The sequence below is a fragment of the Notothenia rossii genome (assembly GCF_949606895.1).
Source record: "Notothenia rossii genome assembly, chromosome: 9".
Classification (NCBI taxonomy): Eukaryota; Metazoa; Chordata; class Actinopteri; order Perciformes; family Nototheniidae; genus Notothenia; species Notothenia rossii.
This window is the reverse complement of record NC_136907.1, coordinates 68,506,779-68,533,807: the sequence shown is the minus strand read 5'-3', so window position 1 is coordinate 68,533,807 and position 27,029 is coordinate 68,506,779. Positions and strand designations below refer to the sequence as shown.

General features: G+C 38.9%; 3 protein-coding genes across 4 annotated transcripts; 1 reads left to right on the top strand and 2 right to left on the bottom strand.

Annotated features, from left to right (window-relative positions):
- Window positions 1-313: 313 nt before the first annotated feature.
- LOC307019939 (C-X-C chemokine receptor type 2-like) lies at window positions 314-1,267 on the bottom strand (the record flags this gene model as incomplete). Its single annotated transcript, XM_079651036.1, is given in 3 exon segments — window positions 314-404; window positions 482-1,093; window positions 1,095-1,267. Coding segments are annotated over 3 exon segments (876 nt in total).
- A 437-nt stretch (window positions 1,268-1,704) lies between these two features.
- Window positions 1,705-4,426, bottom strand: LOC307020740 (chemokine XC receptor 1-like). The gene is made up of 2 exons (XM_079652265.1): window positions 4,397-4,426; window positions 1,705-3,664 (listed from the first exon to the last, which is right to left on the bottom strand). The coding sequence occupies exon 2, from the start codon at window positions 3,630-3,632 to the stop codon at window positions 2,589-2,591; it is 1,044 nt and encodes a 347-aa protein (XP_079508391.1). The 5' UTR covers window positions 3,633-3,664; window positions 4,397-4,426; the 3' UTR covers window positions 1,705-2,588.
- Window positions 4,427-5,523: 1,097 nt separating this feature from the next.
- On the top strand, window positions 5,524-26,027 carry fyco1b (FYVE and coiled-coil domain autophagy adaptor 1b). Of its 2 annotated transcripts, none has more exons than XM_079651883.1 (18): window positions 5,524-5,647; window positions 6,695-6,786; window positions 7,066-7,172; window positions 7,878-8,003; window positions 9,674-9,780; window positions 10,760-10,903; window positions 11,796-11,886; window positions 11,982-14,372; window positions 15,269-15,361; window positions 15,611-15,729; window positions 16,487-16,654; window positions 16,867-17,007; window positions 18,136-18,344; window positions 19,330-19,471; window positions 20,048-20,152; window positions 22,839-23,049; window positions 23,642-23,751; window positions 23,888-26,027. In XM_079651883.1, exons 2-18 carry the CDS (start codon window positions 6,726-6,728, stop codon window positions 23,961-23,963), a joined length of 4,401 nt encoding a protein of 1,466 aa, XP_079508009.1. In that variant the 5' UTR covers window positions 5,524-5,647; window positions 6,695-6,725; the 3' UTR covers window positions 23,964-26,027. The 2 variants fall into 2 exon arrangements, with proteins under 2 accessions (XP_079508009.1, XP_079508010.1); XM_079651884.1 differs by lacking the exon at window positions 5,524-5,647 and adding an exon at window positions 5,725-5,770.
- The last annotated feature ends 1,002 nt before the right edge of the window (window positions 26,028-27,029 follow it).

The following is a 27,029-nucleotide window of genomic DNA, read 5'->3' as shown; positions in this document are numbered from 1 at the left end:
AACCCTAGTCACTTTATACTTGATCTGGTTGCAGAGGATGTATGTAATAGAAACCAGAAATACCTGTTGCATATACTCCTGATGACTGCTTGGAAAATGGTAACATTGAATTGGAGGAAGCCACAACCACCTACATAGGCACAATGGAAACAAAAATTAAAGGAGGTATATGGGATGGAGGCTCTGACTGCCCAATTACAATTAATGACAGACCTGTTTCAGATACTGATGTGCTGTAAAGAGATGTAAGGTGTTTGTGTTTTTTTTTCTTTGTTTAATAAAAACAAAGTAAAAAAAAAAAGCTACGTTCTGCTTAACAGAAGAGCCAGTGGTTTTCTTCCTGTCTCTCACCCTCCCGACTTTCTTGCAGCTTAAAAGATCCAAAAGATGCTTTCGCCACTTTTCTGAGAGCATATACAGAATAGGGTTCATACAGCAGTGAGAATGAGCAAGTATATGACAAATAATAAAGGCTATATACACAAGGTTCGATGCATAACAGTTTTTAGGTTTATAGAAGGACACGATTATAAACAAAATATTGTAAGGTACCCAGCAGATGATGAAGGCAGCAACTATACATAACACCACCACTACCGTCCTGTGCTTTCTTCTGTTTGAAGCCTGCAACACTGTCTTGAGGATGGCAGAGTAGCAGAAAACAATTATGGATAACGGGAAGAAGAAGAGCAGAGGCACTGCAAGTTTAAAACCATAGTCCACATACATAAGATTCAAACAAATGGAACGACCACCCCAGTCTTCCACCGTGGCTCTAGTAGCAACATGTATAGAAACAGAAATGCTGATGATCCATGCAGCTGCACAGCTCAATGCTGCAAACCTCTGCCTCCTTACTTTGTTTCTTGGCATGTTGTGCAGCACCACAGTTATGAAACGGTCCACAGTCATGGCAGTCAGTAGAATGACACTACTGTACACACCAACAATCTTTGTCATAGTCACAAATGTGCAGGCAAAACTTCCAAAGACCCAGTCATGCAGCAGCCAATAGACGGCCCAGAATGGAAGTGTGACTGTGATCATCAAATCGGAGCAGGCAAGGTTTAGGACGAATAGATTTGAAATTTTTTAAGTTCTCATAGAGAAAGAGGACATATAAGAGGAGGCAGTTTCCTATGATACTGAGGATGAAGATCAAAATGTATGAGGAGCCTTTAAAAGTGTTCAAGTCAAACACCCTCTCACAGTCTTCAGAGCTGTAGTTTTCACCTCCGATGTTCACTGTGGAGTTGTTGAATGCCATTGTAAGTTGTTTTCTGGGAAACATAAGCAGAAAAATGTAATTGGCAAATTGCGCAGATGTCTTTAACCTTCAGTCAAATTTAGTTTTAAAAAGCAGTTCCGAGAAAAATATAACAATACAGTAAACATTTATGTAGTAAGAACATTGCCCTTAAATATGGAAATCAATTACAGTGAATATTAAGCAACTTACCCTGAACAACGACTGTCACTTCATGTGGTGAGTTTCATTGTGATGGAGAAGTTGAGCAATAAAAGAGCAAACTCATGCAGTAACTCCGTCTTTGGCTTCATATTATTCAGAGGTGTTGCCTCATCATTCCAGTGAAGGCATGACTACGTTGAGATTAACCCGAAATTGGTGACATGCATATTGGTGATGTTCTACTTTAAAAACATAACATAGAAACAGCAGGAAGGAAGGATACACCCCAGAAATATGTTTTGATCTTTTTTATTGTAGCATGGAAATGATGATGATGATGATGATGGTGGTGGTGGTGATGATGATGATAATGATGATGATATGTTCAGGCAAATAAAAAAAATTGTTTACAAATTGATCAAAACACATATTTATATAACATTTTGAAAATAAATTATGTTCTGTTTTGTTTGCAAGACTCCTAAAGGTGACAATATAACAACTACAGTAACAACTGAGATAGATGATTTAATATGAAACCATTAAGTAAAATGCAGTGAAGAAGTGTTTCACATATTATCTACAGTACAATGCATAATCAATGTATCAACATGAATTTGAAATCACATTAATATGTACCAACTGACACAGAGCTGATTTTCTTTCAAGCACAAAACTTGATTGGAAATTAAAAAGGGGGAAAACATGGAATTGGTTTACATGTTTGATTAATTAATGTACAGTATAACACATGTCATTTTTAGAACCATCTTACAAAGCTAATGAAGCTAAATTAACTTGCGTTTGTCACCCTGTCCCAAATCTAGGATAGCTAATTTAAAGTTCTCCTATCATGCTATCTTTAGGCATATATTATGGGTCTCAGATATATAAAAATATATAAAAAAACATGTCTGTGATGCGTTTTGCTCAAAATACCAAACAGATCATGCATTTTAGACATCTCTCGTATCCCTCTATGTCAGCCCTGTTAGAAGTGCTGATTCTGAGTCTAAAGCTTTATAAAAATAAATGTTTAAAAAGGGGGGGGAGCTTATGCTGAGTATCTGATCAGGAGAATTCTACCCAGATACAACTAAATCAAATGTCAATAGGATTTTAGATGTTCTCTTTTCTGGTTTAGAAGTTCGGGTTTCACCTCTGTTCTCCATATCAACTAAATAGAAAGTTCCTCACCACTTGTTATGGATGTAATTGTAAGTCGGCTATGCCTATTGCGTAAGCCATTGTTGCTTTGTCCCCAGCCCTTCAGCATTTTCTTCAGGTGGTTTTTGAATTTAACCCCCACAAACACATAAAACACAGGGTTGAGGCAGCAGTGGGAAAAGGCCAGAAGTCGGCTAATGTAAAAGGCGTAATCGAGTGGCTTTGATGATTCACAATTTTCCAATAGATCCTTTGAGTCAGCAGATGTTTTGGGCCAGTAATTAAATGACTTTAGAAATATCACTATATTAAAAGGTCCCCAGCCGACAAAGAAAACAACCATAAGGGTAAAAATGAGTTTTAAAGTTTTGCTCTTTCTTCTTCGAGCAGTAGGCCGCAGCAACCTGCAGATGATCTGAGAATAGCAGAAAATAAACACCACTGAACTCACAATGAAGAGAGCATTTTGCTGGTAGATTCCCAATAAGCACCAGAAAGAATTTTCACACACACATTGATTCTGGTCATCTTTGGAAAAGGCGGAGGTTGGACTGGCAATCAATATACTCACTGCCCAGATGATCACACACGCTATAACACTGTAGGAGCCTGTGGTGGAGACAATGTCCGACAGAGGATTCATGACGGCTACATAACGGTGAGCAGTCATCATGATGAGGAGGATCCCACTGCTGTAGAAACCAACGTAGAATAAAAAGTTGACTATCTGGCATGCAAGTTGGCCTAAAGTCCATCCGTACATGTGATAGTAGACCCAGAAGGGCAGACCTGCGGTGAAGAAGAGATCCGATATGGCCAGGTTTAGGATCAAAGTGTTGGTGAGAGATTTGAGATTCTCATACTTTGCCAGAATCACGATGACCAGGATGTTGCCAAACAGACTGAGGATGACCACAATGGAAAGAACCACTGGAGTCAAGGTTGCTCCAAACTGAACGATGCTTGATTTGTTGCACACTTCATCCTCATAATCGTAATCATAGTAGGAATCATCGTATGTGGTTAGGTTATAGGCTGAGTCAGTTGTTGCCATATTCCTTCAGCAAGTTTCAGCAAGTAGAGAGTCTGAAAAAAGGGTTGTGTAAAGTAAAGGGGGTTAAACAGACTTAATTATAAGAAATTAGATGATACATAACATTGTAAAAACAGTTTTTACAGATAAATGAGTCATTTCATAGTGTGATATGTCCATAGATTAATAACATTCTCTTGATATATGACTTCCTTTATTTCCATGTTTTATCTCGTATATTCAAAAGCATCACTTTACCCAAATTACAGATTTCAACAGCAACAGGCTCTTATCATTCATTACATTACATTACATTGCATTTAGCTGACGCCTTTATCCAAAGTGACTTACAATAAGTACATTCGACCAGGAAGATACAACCTCATTCATCATTCACAATGTTTCTATATTTTGAATTATCAACAGTCTTAAATTTGGACAGTTTAATAACTATTCTTCGCAACTAGAAACATGTTAACTTCTCGATTGACAAGTGCCTCTAAATATACCCCCCAAAGAAATTCTCTGCCCAATAAAGGAAAGGGAGAAGGTAAATATATTTGATTAATTATTTGTGCTGAATGAGCGTTCTAATATTCCTACTTTAATGTCCAGGTTTTTTTCATATAAAGTGACCGAATGAAATAAAAAAAGACAAACATTTTAAGCAAAAACAAAATGTTACTTAAACTAAAAAACATTATATAGACATCATTTGAGATATTATTAAAAAATGATAATGAATCCGTCTATAACAAATTGAGAAATGTGGCAATTTACTGTACCTGCAAAACACCAACGTCCTTCGTGCAGATATCACTGGAATAGGGAATTGTTCCTTAAGTATGAAACCCAAAGGTGAACAGAGATGATGTCAGAGCTGGGCATTTTGGTTTCGATCACGTTACGAGACATGTTCAGTACTTGTTTTTGGTAAACCTCACTGTTTTCAGAAGTGTATTGTATTGGTATTATACTTGTTCCACAATGACACAAACGGCATAGTCCCAAGTGTGGATTTCTTATTTAAACTTTTAAAAATTGTAACATAAAGCATTCCTAAAGTCAAGTATGACATCCTTAATTTCGTTGATCTATCTGACCAACAGTCCAACAAATATACATTTAATAAAGAATGATTTAAAACAGAAAAATTACATAAATTCACAATTTCAATTTTCAGAAATGACTTAAAATACTAATCAACAATCCAAACAATAGGAAAAAAGCTCATTATACTATTGCACCGATTTACTTTTGACGATAGACTAACATATCATGGGAAAACACAAATGTATTAAATATGTTTTCTATGATATCTACACAGTTAGCTGTAGATTCTTCTTCTTCTTGTTCTTGTTCTTGTTCTTGTTCTTGTTCTTCTTGTTCTTGTTCTTGTTCTTGTTCTTCTTCTTCTTCTTCTTCTTCTTCTTCTTCTTCTTCTTCTTCTTCTTCTTCTTCTTCTGTGTTAGAACAGTATGCAACTGTTTTTAAATACCTTTATAAGTATCCCTTTTTGCTTACTATCTTTTGTACATTTGCGTAAAAGATCTGCTCTTAACAACACCATGTTAACAGTTAAGGTGGAGACACAAAATAAAATACATAATAACAATAAAATATAAATAACATTTATAAAACCTAATATTTTGTGCATATAAAAAACAGTTTAGACCTTTAATTATTTAGTTTGTCAATTATTATTTCATAGGCTTACTTTGTGGATAAAATAAAACAAAGGATTAAAACACAACACAATAAAAATACAAACCAAATACAAAGCATACATTTTTCCCCAATTCATTTTTAAAGTACATTTTATTATATATCTAGATCTCTATGAGCACTTTACTCTTCTCAGGTTTCTGTTTATTTACCATTTGTCTCTCAACCAAACTATGACGGACTTCAGCAGCAGCAGACGCTGTCTATTTGTCCATCACGCCTGTCAATCACCCACAGTGCCCGCCCTCTACGCCTAGCAAGTTTCTGCTGTATCACCTACAAACTGGACACTGGAACATTTTACACATCGAGTACGTTTATTATGTTACTGTTTATTGAACATTGAAGTGTGTCGCTTTGCTTACAACCAAAACTCGATGGTTTATAACATCATTGACATTAAATACGAGAAGGAAATGAAGAGCTGAGAACAGGTGCATGTAGGATAGCTACCAGCTTCGACTATCTAGCTTTGTGTGGCGATTTGTTGCATTTTAAAGCGGTTTTAAGTGATGTAATGTTTCTATTTTGTAATGGGGACGGTGTATAACACTATATACAGCCTACATTTGGTGTCAGTCGGGTTTGAAACAGTGATACGCTTTCCCCTATCCTCGTGATGTACATGTTGTACCTCCTCTCACAGACTGTACGGTTTTGCTAACTTGACTGACCTACTGTGCATTCTTATTTTAACATATGAATGAACCCTCTCTGGATTGTTTAATTTGCCACAGTTGTTAAAGGCTTCTGGGGTTTGGATAGAGTGTATTCATGTGTTTATGTAAGTGATAAGCAGCAGTGGTGTGCACATTTAGGAAAGTACTATTCTAATGTTTAGAATCAGAATATCTTTATTGTCATTATACAGAGGTACAACACCATTGCGTTGGTATCTCTCACTGCAGTAATAGAAATGGACGGCAAATAAATAAAAGCAGTGATAAGAGCAGAGGTAGCAGCAATGACAAAGCACTTAACACACTATCACATTTAAATAAACAAAGCTACACAAGTTTAAATATAACTGTGTGTTCATGAATAGATGCTAAAAGTAACCATAGATGTAATAAAAATGGTGCTTACAGTCTTTGATTGGTTGAGGTGTGTATGTTCACAGTCCCCTAGTCTGTTATAATGTGATTTTATTTACCTGAACTGTTTGCCGGATGGAAAGTTGAAATCCTGTTGGCAACAGCTTTCCTTAGTTATACTATCAAATGCTTTATTCATACTTTGAGGGACACAGGTACATCCTTGACATTTCAATGACACAAGGAACATTGTTCACATCATTAGGACCTTCCTGTAATATCGAAACATAAATGACACTGTCTTTTTCCAAATCCCACATGCAGAATTTGCTGACGTCACTGCCCCTTCCCCAGAATGGCCTCCTCCTCATCAGTTGGAGATAATCAACTGCAGAGGATAATTAGAGATCTGCATGGTAAACAACATGTTCACACTGACTCACATAAACACCATGACGGTATATTGCGTCATATGTTTCTGGCAGCCTGTCTTTTTTACATGTGAAGTAGGCATATGCATCGTGCTCCCAGGATTATTACAACATTTAGATATATGTTTTTTTCCTTATAAACATCTATTACTGATAAGGCGATCATAAAATGTGCGCATATTGATCAAAAATAGATTCCACACAAGGAAATCATTTGATAATTGTGTAATTATGTGTTAACAATGCTGTTACTGTCTTGTTTAGATTCTGTGTTAGAGTTGGGTAAGGAACACAACGACTGTGGTGAACCGGTAACTGATGATAGCGCCAACCTGCACAAGTTCTTCTATAAACTTGAATACCTGCTCCAGGTATGGAATCGTATACCACCAACGTTTGTTCAGGGTTTTTCAAGATTATACAGCTTGTGTTTGCAATTTGACCAGCACTGCTCCTCTGACTCTACCACTAGCTTGTACTTGGGGAGAATATCAATCTAACAAGCAGTTGTAAGATGATTAAAATAAGTATCTCGTAGATAGATAGAACCTCTTTCATTGATTTGTTGTTGAAAAAATACTCATGAGTGCATCTTTTCAAACCGTTTAAACGAAATAACCTAAATTAACTTTTTACTTTTGAATTTTCCATATCTCAAATATTGACGAGGGAAAGCGACTAATCATTTTCTTGCTCAAAAAGGCGACTAGTAAAACAGATTGGGAACCAGTGCTCTAGTGATTTGTAAACCTTTTTGGTTGTGAAGCCTTAAAATAAAGCACTGCAGTTGTGAGGGTTTCATTTAACACAGAATGTTTAATATGTTAAAGATCATGCCAGGTTAAGTATTTCAAAAATATAATAAAATAAGTATAGTAATATCTGATGACCGTTTGGAGAAGTCTTGACCCCAGAGAGAGGCAGAGTGCTAGAAAGAAATGGAAACATGAAGGAAGTTCATAGAAATCCTATTAATCACAATTGTACCCGGCAGTGTCAGACAGACCTGTTTTACAATGCATATTGCTGATGACATTGTTAGGCAATGCAATAATGAAGTAATGTTTGTTTCTCAGTTTGACCAAAAAGAGAAGACAACCTTTCTTGGTCAGAGAAAAGACTACTGGGATTACTTCTGCGACTGCCTGATTAAGATCAAGGGAGCTAACGATGGCATCCGTTTTGTTAAATCCATTCCTGAGGTAATCCTCCTCTGCACCACACACACACACACACACACACACACACACACACACACACACACACACACACACACACACACACACACACACACACACACACACACACACACACACACACACACACACACACACACACACACACACACACACACACACACACACACACACACACACACACACACACACACACACACACACACACACTGTAACCCTCGCTGCCTCACACAGTGACTGTATAGCCATGTAACTTATCCCCTGGTGAGTTGGACACAGTTAACCTCGGAGCTGCTAATTCACTTGCTGCCTTACACCTTGCTGGTCACCCTCTATCCTGGGAATTCACAGTGGTGAGCCTTCACACTGAAATAACTCTAGTTTAATTAGTCTTAGATTGTATATTTTGTTGTCTATTATATGAGCTTAACACTAATCTTAAGGTTCATTTACAAACAAATGTTTCCTATGTTTTAGTTTCCGGGGTTACTGGCAAAACACACACCATGTTCTTCTCTATTAGAATAGATACAAATAATTGTAAATCAATAATATTAATGTTAACATAAGTCATTAACAATAGGCTGGTTATTTACTTGTTTTATAATTTATTCCATGACATATCAGACAAAATGCCAAACTGAGTTTCCTGAAGCAACAAGGTGACCTTTTTTACCCTTGATAGTTTTTTCCAAGCAACAGCCACAAGCTATTAAATTAACTACCATCTATTTCAAATTCTCTAGTTTTGAGAGGCTAGAAAAAGCTCATCTTCCATTTTTTTTGCTTGAAAAATGTCAACCTCACATCCTATGTTATGCTAGTGGAGGCTCGTTCATTAGCAAAAAATATCTGGTGCTTCAGGCTTTCTCATGGATTAACAACTGTCAGTATTTTTTCTTGAAAAGCGACATAGTTTAGTCAATACCAGCTGACAGCCATTTGGCAACCTTTCGTTCTCTTTAACTTTAACTTTTCTTCTTTTTCCATGTCGGTCAGTCTGTGACGTATATCAGTCTCCAGCTGGTGTCCTTCTGTTAGATCTGTGGGTCCGTTGTCTTACTTAAATCCCTCCATCTGCTAATGTATTGGAGAGAGAGTCTGGATGTACTGACAGATACCGTACTTTTAATGTCCATGCAGTGATATTTAAACTTATACATCCCTAACTGCTCTGTCCTACGATACATTTGACCAAAATACAGTTTTTGGATTCGGCTTTAACTGAAATCAATTGATTTATTAGTTAGACAGTCAACAGAAAACAAACCAACAACTGTTATGATTGCTTTTGGGTTCTTTTTCCGGCAACATACATTATTTTTTTAATATCAATGTATGACACATTATTTTGGATTTTGAACTCATTGTTTGGGGAAAAACAAGACATTTAAAGAGGTCATCTTGGACTCTGAGAAAAAAGTGGTTTTATAGACTCAGTAGTTAATCAATTAAGAGAATTTAAAATAATAATTAATTGCAAGTTAATCGTCTTTAATGTCACATTCAAATATATTTTTAGGAGTGTGGGAGCCACTAGTGAAATAGTTTGACCTGCTTGATACTGACTTTGAAATAACAGATGCTCTTCAAACATGACCTTGCATTGCAGTGAGGTAATGTGTGGACAAATCTGAGTAAGAAAATCGTGCTTAAGTGTATATTTGTGTCCTCAGTTGAAGACATCCCTGGGGAAAGGAAGGGCCTTCATACGCTACTCACTCGTCCACCAACGCCTCGCTGACACACTGCAGCAGTGTCTCATAAACCAGAAGGTCACAAGGTCAGGAACAGATACTTACACATTCATACGAATATGTGTATTTAGTCATTTTTGTTAATATGTAATGTTTTCAATCATTGAGGCACCGTGCTTTACGTGGGATGTAGCCCTTTTTTTCAAGAGTAAATCTCCCTTCCTGATTTATGTTTTATTTCTGTTTTCCGAGGCAACACAACACCCACACCCTAACCGTAGACACTTACACTTCTTCTGTCTCACTTCCTCAGCCTTTTAGCAAAACACATGTCAATTATATTTTACTTTATCTCATAAAAGTAGTATGCTTTATATTTCTATTTGACATAAGACATTCGATCACAGAAATTACACTGTCAATCTGTTTTCAATGGCAGATTGCATGAATGTTGTTCCGGTCAGGCCATGTATCGCATGCTGTTCAGGCAAACCGCTCACACACTTTGTGCAGAAACCGGAAGCAACCTCTTGCGGTCTTTGTGCGTTTTTGGTAATAAGAGGAATATTATTCTATTTCTTGTCAAAAGTGAAATGAGTAGGTCCCTCCTTATCTCATCTCTGTTTGTGGTAAATGAAGAAGAATCTATAAGAAGAAGAATATGTGGAGCTACAGCCAGTTTGCTTATCTTATCTTAAAGACAGGAAACTTGTGATATGAATCATCTTATCTGACTCTCTGAAAGGAAGCAGAGCGCATTTTCAGAAAAATCACCAACTATTTATTCCAACCTTTTCATCTTTATAACTCTATTTGTGATTATATTTGTCTGAATGCACTTCAACAAAATGTTTTTTCTGGAACAGTCTCAACACAGTTTATAATTAACAATGAAAACATCTGAAAAAGTAATACATCTTTTCAGCTCAGTGGCGGAGAAAACCAGATTAATATGGATTTATTACACTTTATTTTCTAATTTGTTTTGGTACACTAAAAAACAAATTAGTGTCCTTGTTGTTAGAATTGAGATTTCTATTTTTTTGTTTGTATTTTCCGATGCAGTGACTGGTATTATGCGCGGAGTCCCTTCCTCAAGTCCCACCTCACTGCTGACATCATTAACCATCTTTATGAGCTCAACCAGATCCAGTTTGACGTGGCTGCCAGAGGTTACGACCTTGATGCAGATTGGCCATCATTTGCAAGGTAACCAATACTTATATTACAATTATGTAAACGTTTACAGCTAGTTTCGTCTTTTTGAAGAAAAACAAACATTTATATTTGGCTGTTGTTTTGATGGAAAAAAAGAGACCCTTCATAAAGAAATGAAATCATAAATCCTTCCGTGTTGGAGTTGGAAATGATTTGTGAATTGATCAGAGACAGACCTTAGGTTATTTGAAATAACACCCCAGGTTATTGCGGCTAATGTAAAATGGTGAGGAAGCCATATTGCTTATTTCACAACTTGAGGTAACACTTAATTATCTGATCACTCTGCACATTCACAGCTTTTTTTTTCTTTTGCCTGAGTGTGTGTAAATGTGTGTGTGTGAGAGTCAGTGGGTGCCGACAATGTGTAAGTGCTGATCGCTGTTCCTCACATCAGCACCTTTGCCAAGACTTTTCACTTCCTTGTCATCAATTTGCAGTCACTCTACAGGAAGTGGACACACTTTTTTTTGAAAAAGTGTTGTTGCTGTTCATTACATTATTGGGATATTATGCAGAGTAGCAACACTTACAACAACATAAACTATATATATTACCTGAATCAACAAATGTCACACTCTTAACAATCAAGACAAAAAGAGAATTACATTTGTGAATGAAGTTCTTTTTCGAGGCCTGTCGTAATTTGTACAGTACAGATAGAGAGTTTAGAGTATGTTGTGCACCTATTACATTGTAATAATGTTTCCAATAAAACAGTTAAAGCTTGTTGTAAAAGAAAGTGCCACTATTTCACGCTTTCTCCATTTCTGTCAAGTTCTTCTTCTGAACAAGAGTGTGGTTGCTTTCTCTTTCAATCAGTTGTAATTTCTTACAATTTACGAGGTGATAATGAGCTCAATATTTGGTCATTATGTTGTAGACGAACATTAGGCAATGCCTCATCAGCTTTCCTGTGGAGGCCTCCCAGTCGCTGCTCCAGCATCAACAGTCTCGTTAGCAGCTACTCACAGGTAAACTGAATCAGATACTCTACATAGACAACCCTGCAAAACGAATGTGTGAATGTGACTTGTGAAGTTAAAGCGTTTTTGTATCCACTGACCAGGTGCAGGAGTATCTTCCAATCCAAGACCTGAATCCCAGTCTCCTGGGTGGGCTCGATGAACTGGTGGAGCCCTCTTCATGCAGCATAGCAGATAACCTGCGCATTGAGCTCGACCAATCAGAGCTCAGAAAGCAGGAGCTGCTGGTCCGGGTTCAGGAGTTAGGAAAACAAGCTGATGAGTTGAAAGGTGTGGTGAAAGACCTTAAAGGCCAGCTTTTGCAGAAGACTGCTGGCCCCTCTGTATCTACAGAAGCTCAAAGTAACCTACATACAGATGATCAGGACGGGGCAAATCACCTTCAAATCTGTAGGGAAGCAATAAACTGTGACCTTCAAAGTAGACTCACAGTGGCTGAGAACAAAAATATGGAGCTTCTCTCCAAGTTGGAAGAATCACTTAAGGAAAAGGGACAACAAACAGCCAGCTACTGCGACTCGGCCTGGACAATCCAGGAACTCCTGGATAAAGTCAAGACAGCTGAGGAGGGGAGGTTGGAAGCAAAGAGAGAGGCGGAGGACAGAGCAAGGCACTCTGAGCGTCTGTCCCAGGATCTGAAACTCAGGGAAGAAGAGATGAGGATCAGCGAGGAGAAGCTGGCTGAAGTAAGAACCGGAGCTCATTGCGAACGCGAGGACGCGCTTAAACGGTTAGAGGAGCTCCAGAGTGCCGTCGGTCGAATTCAAGGGGCGCTGAGCTTGAAAGAGAAGGAGACGGGGAACTTAAGAGCACAGCTTCAGGACCTACAAGCGTCACTAGAGTGCAGAGAAAGGAAGGCGGATGACCTAAAGAAAAGACTGAATAAGGAGAGGGAAGAGGTAGAGCAGAGGTGTAGCGTGAGTTACAGCCAGAATGAGGATCTGGAGAGCAAACTCCTGGACGTTACGAGAACTCTGAAGAACAGAGAAAAAGAGCTCGCTGCTACTTCGGAGAGAACCAAACATTTAGAGAAGCAGTTGGAGAAGCTGAATGTTGAGAAAGAGACTCTGGGCTCTAGACTTGCTAATAATGAAACCGTCTCCTCTGAGAAACTTCAGGAGTACAAAACCCAATGCCACAATCTCATGGAAATAAACGCTAAGGTTCTCCAGACGGTTAAAAAGAGCGAGGGGAGCATCACAGAGCTGACTGAGAGCAGGGTGGCCTTGTTAGACCAGCTTGCTTGTTTGAGGGCTTCTGAAAAGCACTTAAAATCCCGAGTCGAGGCTGCACATTTGTGCGTGGAAGATCGGGAGAAGAAGCTTCTGGATGAAAACCTGCATTGGGAGGAGATTGCCCAGAAGGTGCTCGTCCAGAAGGACACATCTGACGCGCAAATAAAGAATCTAGAGCATGAGAAACAAGAGCGTCTTGAGCTCCAGTCCTCGTTAAAGAAACAGTTAGCGACGGCTCAACAGGAACTGGACGCACTCGCTGCCAAAGCTTCAAAGTTGGACAAAAACCTCAACATGTCCCAAAGAAGCCAAGCAGAGTTACTTGAAAAAGTGAAGGACGCTGAGGCTAAACTGAGAGAACAGGCTGTTGAATGTGGGCGTCAGCGAGCTCGAGCCGAGGAGCTGGAGAACAGGAGCGTTGAGCTGCTGCACCGTGAGAAAGGAGCCGCGGAGAGCAATGAGAAAGTGCTTCACGAAAGGCCTCAGAAATCCTCAATGGAAACCAAGGATTCCCCGTACAGGCTGGTGATGGCTGAGGCTCAACTGGAGCTCAACCTGAGGGAGGTGCAGCGGCTCCAAGACGAGGTGGTGGAGCTCAGGGCTCAGCGTCTGGCAGGAGCCGACGAGAGGATGAAGGTGCAGGCTCTGCAGGAGGTGACCGAGTCCTCCAGAGAGGACCTCCGCATCTTAGCGGAACAACTGAAAGCCCAGGTAGAGGAGCTCAACCGCCGGCATGTGGACGAGATTCTGCGATCGCGGGAACGAGAGGAGGCTGTCGTTCGGGAGCGGGACGGTGAAGCCCAGGCTCGAGCCGGCCTGGCTGCGGAGGTGACGGCCTCCAGAGAGGAGCTCAATAAACTGAAGCTGCGGTATGAAGGCCTGTGTCTGGAAAACAGCGAGTCCAGGGAGGCGCTCCACAGAGCCAACACAGAAACAGCTGAACTCGGCATTCAGGTGTGCATGCTAACGGCTGAGAACGAGGAGGCTCGTCTGCGCTGGGAGGGCCTGTCGACGAAGCTGCAGGAGCTGGACGAGGAGAGGCTGAATACCTGCATGGAGCAGCTGAGTCAGGAGAAGCAGCGCCTCAACCAGAAGGGTCCGTCTGCAATCAAGCAGGAGATGCAGGAGGAGCTGAGCAAGGCCCAGCAGGAGGCTGTGCAGGCGACCAGCCAGGAGGAGATCCAGGCGCTCCGCTTCCAGCTCAGCAGCCAGACCATGAGCCACGAAGGCCGGGTCCAGGTCAGACACTCAGAGCTCAGATTCAGAAACGTGGCATGCTTCCGTGTGTAAACTGTGCATGTCATTGAGTTAACTAGCTACAATGGGCTCTCTCTTCTAAGCTGTTTCCTACACTTCATGTAGCCTTGATCCACCCCAAAAACATTATGCATTACATTAATGCACATCATGTGAACAATATCTTGTTCTTCGTTGCCTTTTTAATATTGTGAGCCATGTTCATGCTAAACTCTCGGACTGCTTTTTGCACATTTTTGCACACGTCTGCACAGCCCTCCATTTTAAAATATAATACACTGTAGTTATTCATATATACTCATTGTTTCTGTTTTTTTAGATTTTCAGAATCAGAATACCTTCATTAGTCCCACACAGGGGAAATGTACATTGTTACAGCAGAGCTAAAGACAGCTTAATGTTACTTAAGAACAATTAAAAAAATTATAATAAAAAAAAGTTACACCATTTTAAGGTTATTTATATAGTTACATTTACATTTGGTGTAAATAATAAAGACATTCTTAAAAATACTTATTTTTTAATATCCTTATATATTAGTTTTTTTACTTTCTTTGCAACTTGTTTTTTTTTTATTGTTTATGTTCGAACCACCACATACAAAAGCAAATCTTTGTATGTGTAAACGTACCTGGCAATAAACTTGATTCTGATTCTGATAAGAAACCTTTGACTATCTGAATTAGAGAATGATCTGCACTACCTTCAAGTTCTACAGATACAAATAGAAAAGTACTCAGGTTACAAATGTCAATGTAAATATACTGCTTAACTCGTTTGTGTTGGGTTCTATCAGCAAGTATTTTCTAAAAGCTGTTTAGTTTTTCAAACAATAACTGCCAAGTCATCAGTTGATGAATTTGTGGTTTCTCATGCAGACCGTGAATAAAGAGACACAGGAAGTGAAATCCCAGCTGACGACCGAGCAAGAGAAAGTGGTCGACTTGGAGAACAAATTCAAACAGCTGGAGGTGAGATGATGTACTGATTCTGGCCCCTGTCCAATCACTAAAACAATCCACGGATGTTTTAAATCATGTCAGTGAACGTGCGAAGAAATCAAACTGTTATTTAACATGCAATATCATTTGTGTGTCTAGGATTGATAAATGAGATTACTGTTGTGTATTTCTGAAATTGCAGTAATCATAACATTATGGTCACGAGCATAATTCACAAAGAAGCAGAAATAATGCTGTGCTTTGCTGTGCTGATTGCAGGCTGAGAATCAGAGATATTGCCAACAGATTGAGGAGAAAAACATCCAGATGGCCGATTCTGTAAATCTCATCCGGCAGAAAGAAGACGAGATAATCCATCTGAAAGAGAATTTATCAAGGTGAGATACTGTATTCATAAACACACAGTCTGGATTGAATTAAAGCCCTGTGAAAAATGTTTTTTATCTTGTGTGTTTAAATAAGAATGTTTATTTTTTGTGTACTTTTTCTGTCCTGTTTTTAAATCACAAGTCTAAAGATAACAACTGGATGAACACAATTAGTCACCTGAGTATCTCTCTGTATTTTTGTATGTATCTTTAATCAGACTGTGTATTTGTGTATGTATCTTTAATCAGACTGTGTATTTTTGTATGTATCTTTAATCAGACTGTGTATTTTTGTATGTATCTTTAATCAGACTGTGTATTTGTGTATGTATCTTTAATCAGACTGTGTATTTTTGTATGTATCTTTAATCAGACTGTGTATTTGTGTATGTATCTTTAATCAGACTGTGTATTTTTGTATGTATCTTTAATCAGACTGTGTATTTTTGTATGTATCTTTAATCAGACTGTGTATTTTTGTATGTATCTTTAATCAGACTGTGTATTTGTGTATGTATCTTTAATCAGACTGTGTATTTTTGTATGTATCTTTAATCAGACTGTGTATTTTTGTATGTATCTTTAATCAGACTGTGTATTTTTGTATGTATCTTTAATCAGACTGTGTATTTGTGTATGTATCTTTAATCAGACTGTGTATTTTTGTATGTATCTTTAATCAGACTGTGTATTTTTGTATGTATCTTTAATCAGACTGTGTATTTTTGTATGTATCTTTAATCAGACTGTGTATTTTTGTATGCAGTTCTCAGGAAAGTCTTGCAGCGGCTCAGCGGACTTGTCAGGAGATGAGTGAAAATCTACGGAGAGCCACACAGGACAAACAGAGCTTTGATCTTAAGACGGCAGCTGAACTCGATGATCTTTACCGCACGAAAATCAACTTGGAAGAAAGGCTTGTTGAACTGATCAGGTAAAAACATATTTCATCTGATCTACCTTTCATCTTTCCATTCCATGTTGTCTTTGTTACTAGGGTTAAAGTGACATCAATGCAGTATTAAGTGATTATGCCTTGGTCATTTCCTAAGGTCTTTTTGCTATGTGTTTTTTAATTGTGTTTTCTGCATTATAACGTGTGATTTTACTGCAATTAAAAAATATGCCTGATGGTGCTCTCTGCAGGGAGAAAGATGTTCTGTGGCAGAAGTCGGATGCCTTGGAGTTCGAGCAAAAAATGCGGGACGAGGAGACGGAGAGAGACGTCAACTTCTGCCTGGGCTGTCACACCCAGTTCAGCTGGTGGCTCCGCAAGCACAACTGCAGGTCAGATAAACAAATATACTATTTATGATATACAGTGCATCACCAGGTAACTAAACGAATACCAATGTTGCTCCTTTTAAACAAGTCGTGTAAAGACATTTTTTCTCGATTGCTAAGCACATTTGCTGAAACACTATTGTAGTTCTAAAAACATTAAGCGCAATTAATACACAACATATTTAACAACAGCATACATACACAATACCTAAAAGCTGTCAATGGTTTAAAATATTTGACACATTTTCCAAAAGTAAATACATTCAGTCAGTGCGTTGATGCCACTGAAATGACTTTTCTTTGTGATTGTTTTTGTAGTGAAATGTAACAGGAACTGAAGTCCAGTGACATTTACGTCCTGAATTTCACTTCTTATTTAGATTAACCAAGTGTTATTTAATAGTTAAGTCAAATAACGTCAACAGCAGATCGAATGGGATGCATTCAAAATGAATAATAATGTTGTTTATTGCTTCATATTCATATTGAGAATGCATGGTGTCTTTATAAAAGTCAGTCTCGCTCCATTGTAATGTCAATGTGTTTGAGTAAAGAAAGTACACTAATTACACATGTAAGCTGGTAACTAAATGTCATGATTTGAACTCAAATTAACTTTAACAGTTGGCTTAAACATTTTGTATGTCAGGATTTACACAATGTTGAAGAGAGAATCTGAGTTAAACAGTTGCTATCTGTGACTTCATGCATCACTGGATCATTTCATGTTATTTGCTCTTAAACTTTCATGCTGTAACTATGAGAGTATTATTTTTAAAAACAAGATAGAAATCCTGCATCACAATACATCAGTTTAAGCCTCTTTTCATTTAACTCTTATTCTCTTAGCTAATGCGAAACTATGCTTTTGCTGTTACTCAAAAGTAACCTTCTGCAACATCTTAGAAATGTTTTTAAAGCATCCCAATGCACTTTTATCAGAGCCTATTTCTTGACAAAGATATCAAATGTCTGACTTGTGTATTTTATAACCTCAAAATAAAAAAATAAAAAATCTAATTATTGATGTTAATACATGCACCAAACAGCTTTACTTGTATATTAAATCCTAAATTCCAGTTGAATAACCCGCAATCAAAAACTAATAAGTAATGGTGTCTCTATTCTCAGACTGTGTGGGCGTCCCTTCTGCTACTACTGCTGCAGCAACACAGTGAGCACACAGCAGGGCGGCCACAGGGAGCGCTGCTGCATCGACTGCTACAACAATCACACCGCGGTGGTGGAGCGCCACCCTCAGGAGGAAGTGACTCCCAGCACGCCGGGGACTCCTTTCCATCGCCTGCTGCAGGCTGGGAGAGCTGTGACGGGTGCTTCAGGTAACAAAACACACACACACCGATATGTTATAATATATCCAGCACCAGACACTTTTTACGCTGCTATTGACAATCTTGCGGTAATATCTCTTTTTGCTCATTCAATGGACAATCTGCACTAATGTACATTCTCAAAATATTGAAGTGGCTGTTATTTTGTATATATTGATTGTTGTGTTTTTATTTAGGTCTTAATGTGTGCACGTGTACAAATGTGTCTTATATATACATGCTGTGTATATATATCAGGGTTCTTACGGTCTTTGAAAACCTGGAAAAGTCATGGAAATTCAAAATGCAAATTCCAGGCCCTGGAAAAGTTATGGAAAACAATATTTTTCCTAACGTTTTTGAAAACTCATGGAAATCTAACTAAAGTTGCATCAAATATAATTTCTATTTTATCTAATCGCCAAAATAGTAATACTATAATGATAATAAATACTGTATTGTAATGAATCGTAAAATTGCATTTAACTGACGAGGTATTTTGCTGGTGAGAGATTTTAGTTGCTTTAGCCCGTAGAAGCTAGTAAGCCTACTATTTGATTTGTTTTAGATAGGACCAACATGTTTTCATATCATGTTTTCAGACTTTATTTTCCTGTTCCATGTTAGAGTAAACCATTTTCAGTGGTACCGCTGAGAAAGAGTAATGTTTTTGGTCATGGAAAATTAGGTAAAGGTCATGGAGAAGTCATGGAAAAGTCATTGCAAATCATTGGTGAAAAAGTGTATGAACCCTGATATATACATATTTGCACACATATTTTTATATTTGATATACATTTGCTTTTATATTCGGGATTGTGGGAAACAGTATTTCGATCTCGCTGTCTGTACACACAAACGGGAAGATTGACAATAAAGTTGACTTTGAATATATTGTGTCAAATGCTGAGGTTCTTTTCAGCCTTTAGATATGATGCAAAAGCAAACAGAGAAAGGTGCACATGTAATAATGAACATAGCTGATGTTTTCTAGGAGCAAGTGAAGGTGAAAAGGTGGATGATGGTATTTTCGACATCATCACTGAGGAGGAGGTGAGCGGGGTCTATGACAGTGACTCCCTCTCTTTTGCCACCGCCTGCTCTCCTGAACACGGACAGCAGGGGGCAGCACAGCTGTAAGTGTTTCACCTTCATTCACTCGCTCAGGAAAGATTGAGCCTGTTGAAGTAAACCACGATATCAAATATGAAAACCAACCTGACAAAAAACCATTTTCTCTTGACATGCCATCTTCATAACAATCAGTTCAGTGTATTCGCGTCGTCAGAGTCAGAACACAAGAAATGTTTGCAGCTGTGGAAATAAACTCAGGAGCTTTCATGAAAAACAAATGAAAATGAATTGATTGAATAAGTCAGTTGAATTTTTGATTCAGTTTGAAAAGTTGTCCTTGCCTTTTTAAAAGTGACATAGATTAGATAGATTGACATTTACTGTACAGCCGTTCTTTATGTGTTTATTCTTGCTGTGTGTGTTATGTACATATATGTATGTTTGCCTGTGTACTGTAAGCCATTTCCCACAGATGGGCCACACTGTAGATGTTCCTTTATTCCATTGTTTTCTAACCTTGTAACACGTCCAATGATTGTGTATTCGGTTTGAGCTTTGGACACACAAGTGAAAATTGTTCTAAGCAAATTGATGACGACGTATGTATATTAATGTTAAATACCCTACACGGTTTTCAGAAACAGCAGTGCCAGTGCAGGAGACCTCACATCAGAAGATAATGATGACCTCAACACTTCGGTACAAGACGCAGAGATCTGCCTGCTGAAGTCTGGAGACCTCACGTGAGTTTCACATGCAGCGAAAGTTACACTGGGAATCTTTCTGAGTCGCACTTCAGACTTTTAGAGGAAGTTTCTCATGAATTCTTCTTTAAAAACTTTGCACTACATCCCAGAATAGGAAGTGAAACTAACCCATGTGTGGCATGGACAGCTTCCCTAAATGTTACTCTGTACTTGTTATGAGACCTCTGTTTCACCTCTATTATGATGTGGGGGTTTGTTGAAGGAGTATTGAGAATGCTTCACTGCCTCATGTCAGCCGGTATCTGTCTCTGTAAAGTGTTCTTGAGCAAAGGGCTGAATCCCAAAAGAAGGATGTGAACTTTAAGTTTGTTAGTCTATTTATAATTCTCTGGGGTTAATATTGCATGCAAACAAAGACATAGAAGGCTTTTAGTGGCTCAGGAGTCTGCAAAAAACAGATACATTAATATCAGTTGGGCTGAAGAGAGAATAATCTCTCTCTGTGGAGCTGGAAAAAAGTGGGTTGTGGGTAATGTAGGCACCATGTTTTGAAAAAGAATACATGGAAATAAAATAAAAAGTCTTTAGTTCTTCCCCATTATTTACCAAGCACATGACACACACATACAGTGGGGCAAAAAAGTATTTAGTCAGCCACCAATTGTGCAAGTTCTCCCACTTAAAAAGATGAGAGGCTGTAATTTTCATCCTAGGTATACCTCAACTATGAGAGACAAAATGAGAAGAAAAAGAAATCCGGAAAATCACATTGTCTGATTTTTAAAGACTTTATTTGCAAATATGGTGGAAAATAAGTATTTGGTCAATAACAAAAGTTCATCTCAATACTTTGTTATATACCCTTTGTTGGCAATGACGGAGGTCAAACGTTTTCTGTAAGTCTTCACAAGGTTTTCACACACTGTTGCTGGTATTTTGGCCCATTCCTCCATTCAGATCTCCTCTAGAGCAATGATGTTTTGGGGCTGTCGCTGGGCAACACAGACTTTATACTCCCTCCAAAGATTTTCTATGGGGTTGAGATCTGGAGACTGGCTAGGCCACTCCAGGACCTTGAAATGCTTCTTACGAAGCCACTCCTCCGTTGCCCGGGCGGTGTGTTTGGGATTATTGTCATGCTGAAAGACCCAGCCACGTTTAATCTTCAATGCCCTTGCTGATGGAAGGAGGTTGTCAATCAAAATCTCACGATACATGGCCACATTCATTCTTTCCTTTACACGGATCAGTCGTCCTGGTCCCTTTGCAGAACAACAGCCCCAAAGCATGATGTTTCCACCCCCATGTTTCACAGTAGGTATGGTGTTCTTTGGATGCAACTCAGCATTCTTTCTCCTCCAAACACGTCTAGTTGAGTTTTTACCAAAAAGTTCTATTTTGGTTTCATCTGACCATATGACATTCTCCCAATCCTCTTCTGGATCATCTAAACGCTCTCTAGCAAACTTCGGACGGGCCTGGACATGTACTGGCTTAAGCAGGGGGAAACGTCTGGCACTGCAGGATTTGAGTCCCTGGCGGCGTAGTTTGTTACTGATGGTAGCCTTTGTTACTTTGGTCCCAGCTCTCTGCAGGTCATTGACTAGGTCCCCCCGTTTGGTTCTGGGATTTTTGCTCACCGTTCTTGTGATCATTTTGACCCCACGGGGTGAGATCTTGCGTGGAGCCCCAGATCGAGGGAGATTATCAGTGGTCTTGTATGTCTTCCATTTTCTAATAATTGCTCCCACAGTTGATTTCTTCACACCAAGCTGCTTACCTATTGCAGATTCAGTCTTCCCAGCCTGGTGCAGGTCTACAATTTTGTTTCTGGTGTCCTTTGACAGCTCTTTGGTCTTGGCCATAGTGGAGTTTGGAGTGTGACTGTTTGAGGTTGTGGACAGGTGTCTTTTATACTGAAAACGAGTTCAAACAGGTGCCATTAATACAGTTAACAAGTGGAGGACAGAGGAGGCTCTTAAAGAAGAAGTTACAGATCTGTGAGAGCCAGAAATCTTGTTTGTTTGTTATTGACCAAATACTTATTTTCCACCATAATTTGCAAATAAATTCTTTGAAAATCCTACAATGTGATTTTCTGGATTCTTTCCCCCCCATTCTGTCTCTCATAGTTGAGGTATACCTAAGGTGAAAATTACAGGCCTCTCTCATCTTTTTAAGCGGGAGAACTTGCACAATTGGTGGCTGACTAAATACTTTTTTGCCCCAGTGTATATGTAAGGGAAACTTCTGTGTAGCAATGCAATGGGAGTCACCGACTAATGAAGGAGACACGGGAAGAGCAGGAGCTTTGATGTCAAACACTGATGGTTTATTATAGGAGCTTCGGCCGGAGAATTCACATCACAAGTCCAAGAGCCAGAGGTTCTGACTTCACGGTAGAGTTGCCACGTCAATTCTGAAAAACTCTACCCCAGACCCATGTATTCAGCTAGTTCAGAGAGAATAATCTACATGCTGCATAACAAGATAGAATCATAACACCTCTATCAGCTGATCCAACAGGCAGGAACATGGAGACAGAACACTGAGAGCACAGCAGCCAAGGTTACAGGTGCCTGTGCTCAGTCAGGACAGTTTGAACTGATGAACTGGGTCAAAGTTATGCACCTTGGAAAATATTTTTCCCAACAATATATATATACACTTAGGAACAATATTCGGAACTGTCCTTGATCCCGTTGTATTCCCTCCGCTGCAGGCTCTCCGTCCCCTTCACGGTGGATGATATCTCAGCGTTTGGGGACAGCTCCAGAGAGCTCTTCATAAAGTCCAGCTGCTACAGCACCATCCCCATCACCATGAGCGGGCCCGGGCCGACGGTCTGCTGGACGTTCACCTCCGAACCCAAAAGCATCGCCTTCAGCGTGGTCTACAGGGAGAGCACCGAGACTCCACTGGAGCAGGCCAAGGTGAGACACACTATCGATGAAAGGAACACCCATACACTCTTCCTCCTCTTAAAGCCTTAACAAAGTAAGGAAACATTCACTAAAGCCAACCTAACAGCTGTGAAAGGCAGTATTTGCAGGAGAGTTGAAAGTATTTAAGTCCATTTGCTTTAATATCTATTGACCATCTATCATATTAAAAGTGTTTATTATTATTATTAGCGTTCCACCTCCACAAAACACTATTCTGTGACCTGTAGCTGTGCAACATTTAGTTTATCTTTAGGCAAATGTTAAGTGTCTTATTTGTATTATTTCCACTGTGTTGATTTAACTTGAGCAGCAGCACAGCCCCCAAGCGAGGAGACCATGCAGTTTTAAGTCTGCAGCAAAAAGAAAGATTGGCCAGGAGAGAGCAGTCCAGACTTAAAGCCTAACAGTCCCCACCGGACACACTGACAACACACACATATTTGATGAGCAGATTCTGCACTGGATTCAGACTCAATCAAATACTTTCCATTCACCCGCCCTTACAGATCTTTACTTATAAAGGCAGACATATATTTCTCTGCTTTAGTTAAACAAGATGTCTATCCTTTGCTCTCCACAGGTCTTGATCGCTCTGACGCGCTGCAACTCCCACAAAGAGACCATCCAGGGGGAGCTGAAGGTCAGGAACGCTGGAGAATACACACTCATCTTTGACAACTCTTTCTCAAGGTCAGTCGCTTTGTGCTGTCATTCAGCTTCTCTTTGTTTCACGGAAGAGAAGGCGCTGTGTTTGTTAAAAGTTCAAACTCATTATTTGACAAACAACTTTAAAAGAAGCTCATCCGTCTTTCTTCTTCAACTCAAGGTTCATCTCAAAGAACGTCCAGTATCAGCTGAGTCTGGACAAGCCTGTGGTCTACGATGGAACCGACCTCCTCTGAACGTGACGGGAAGGAGGACCGGCAGGTTGGAGTCTACTGACGTTTAACAACTTCAATGAAAGGTTACACAATTTTAAAAAAAAATGCCTCTGAGCTGGCGACTTCATTATGAGGTGTTAATCATCAGATGAATTCTGATTATAAAAGGCTGAACAATGAAGTGAGACAATGTTACACTATTGAATGTAAGCATGCACTACCTATTATAAAAGCCGGACGTTGTAGTTTAAATGTGGCATTAAGGGTATCAAACTTCACTCCTTGATCACTGGAGGACTGTTACATTTTTCAACGTGAAGGACTTGTTCTCAGCACCTACACATGTAGCTCTTGTAGGCAACTATTTTTACCGTGTCATGCGGAAGTAAAGCTCGTTTTCTTTTTAGCATAAGGGGATATTGTTTGATAAATTACGGTTTGTTCCTTTAATTTGCCTCGTAAGTAAGACTTTTGAAAGGGGGTTAATGTGTCGTCTGCACAGTGACAAAAGAGTGGGGTTCAAATCCCCTTCCACGTAATTATCATCACTATTTAAAACGTTTCCCAGGACATACATTGATACCATATTTCTGGATAAAAAAAAACCCACACATTTTGGCTTCTATTATATTGATACTTATTGCCACAATTTCACAATGGCCGAATACACCCAGAGATATCAAACAGAGGACTTTCACAAAAATGGTTATATCGTTGACCGTTTAAAATATGACTGAATGATACATGACTGAAAACGGTTCTGAAAAGAGTTAAGCTTGAACACAAACTGTAATTTGACTGAATATGTTTTACTTAAAGAAAACCGTTAGTGCTGTGTGTATTTCATGTAACTAAATCTTTGAATTGGTGTGTTGATATCATGCTGCTGTATCATTGGTGGAGAGAAGCTGTTGGTAACGCATTAAACCAGTAAAACATCTTCATAACTGTTGCCTTTTTAGCTGTCAGAAATAGAAAGGATACATTGTGTTGCGATCATGAAGAGAAAGAAGCAGGACTCTTGCAAAGGCAGCAATACAGGCAAAGGATTGGGTTTTAACTGTCTCTAGAAAACGGGCTTTAATTCAGTTCAATTTTCGATTATTGCAGTTTAAGAGTTCAATGCATGCAAACACTGTGCCCGTATGTCCCAGATTTAAGCCTGCAAGGGTGGAAAAAAAGGGATGGAAATATTTAAAAAAGTATTTAAATGTTAAGTTTTTACTTCTTATCACTGAAGTTTTGACAAACTGTGAGGATTTTGCGTTAAACTTAGTAAAGATTTGACCTACAAATACATTTTCTAATTAAATAAAAAAAGCCTTTAGATGAAAACAAACATATTTAAAAAACTATTTATAGAGTGCTTTTCAAGATGAAAGAGATGTTTGTCATTCAATATAGTTGTTTGCTGTTGCTGTGTGATGTTAATAAAGTTTTGCAGTGTGTCAAACAGAATCTCAGCATGCAGCCTTCAAATAATGCAAGTCCAAAAATCGCTTTTATACTTCTCTTAATGGACGTTTATTTGAAGGCTTTAATGATGAGATTTGAACTTTGTCTTTCAACTGTGTCTTCACTCTGGTCATTTGATTCAACTGACTTGAATATACTGAAACATTGCTTTGCTCTTCAACAGAGAATGTACACGTTCACAAATGTCTTCCCCTATTTTAAAACCATTTTGTAATTTATATTTTGAACCTATCATATAAGAAGAGTGATATATTGCCAAATATATTTGGGGTGCATATTTGTCTCTTTTATTGTTCTTGATTGGGAATTTCTGTTTCAAGGCATTGCAACATGACGGCTGTGTGATGCACTTTTGAAAGGGCTTTCTGTTGTTCTGAATCCCATGAGCCTTTGTGCCAGTTATTGAATGTTGTGTTTCTTTCATCTGTATGTAGTGAGTGTGTGATTGTAGAAGTTTACTGCTGGATTTGTCCGAGGGAAGCTTTCCCTTCGCGACTCAACCTGTAAAAGAGTGTTGACAAATGTTTTAATGAGATATCGTTTACATACTAAAGATTTATAATAGAGTGGATTTAAGATTGTGGAAAAATAAAAAAGGATTGTGTGATACCTCTGAGTCAGTGCTAATTAACTCATCAGCAATACACCATACTGTTATCCTTTTCTGCTCATGTTAACGTGTTGATACACAAAAACACTTAAGTGTCGTACAAACATTGTTATGGACCGAGACACAGGACGTAGGACCCAAAAGCAGGACTCGAAGACAGTTGTCCAAAAATAGAATGTTCTTTAATAACAAAACTTAAATTGTACTTTCAAAAAATAGAAAGCAGTTAAATTGCCAAAGCTAAGTTGTACAGCAACACAAAAACTCACTTGGCAAAAGGTCTAAATCTCAAGGTAGGTATCAGGAGTCAAAAAAGGTCCAGGTTCTCACGACATGAAACATAACGAACTGACAAAGAAACACCAGGGCTATATATAGGTGAGGGGGATGGGCACAGGTGAAAACAATCAGGGCAGGGCCAAGCAATCTCAAGGGCGGGAAACACACAAAGGCAGGACATGTGGGATCTGGAATGAGAGGAAAGATTACTTTCAAAATAAAAACAGGAAGTGGCAAGATCAAAACACAAAGCTAGAGTAAAAACATAACTAAACCCAACATATCCGTCAAGTCACAACAAACATTCATGTAACTCAGGGATGAATTCTCATAGATGTGGTTGTCCTTTGACTTTTCATCTAGTACCATCATCAGGTATTGTAATTCGTACAAAATCCTCGCAAAACTAATTACATTCCTACATTACCTTTTAGTTTGGTGCTAATTAGCTAACAACATTGGCATGCCAGAGTATTCATTGTGAGCATTTTGCAGTAGCACGCTGATGTTACTTAGCACTTGGCTGAAAGCATGCTGTGTCTAATTGCTGTGCAGCAAGAGAGTTATCACAATTACAAGTTTCTGACTAAATGGCGTTTACTCCAACATCCGTGTCGTAATTAACAGTAGAAGACAGCTTTTACTGAAAGCTCTGATATACGGCATGGCATTTAATAATACGCTTAATGCCTGCATTGTGTTTTGTTCTCCTAAGTAGCACT

Coding starts and splice junctions, on each gene's coding strand:
- fyco1b (XM_079651883.1), top strand. CDS start 6,726: ATGGCCTCCTCCTCATCAGTTGGAGATAATCAACTGCAGAGGATAATT. Junction 8,004..9,673: donor TTGTTAAATCCATTCCTGAG/GTAATCCTCCTC, acceptor TTGTGTCCTCAG/TTGAAGACATCCCTGGGGAA. Junction 15,362..15,610: donor ACAAATTCAAACAGCTGGAG/GTGAGATGATGT, acceptor TGCTGATTGCAG/GCTGAGAATCAGAGATATTG.
- LOC307020740 (XM_079652265.1), bottom strand. CDS start 3,632: ATGGCAACAACTGACTCAGCCTATAACCTAACCACATACGATGATTCC.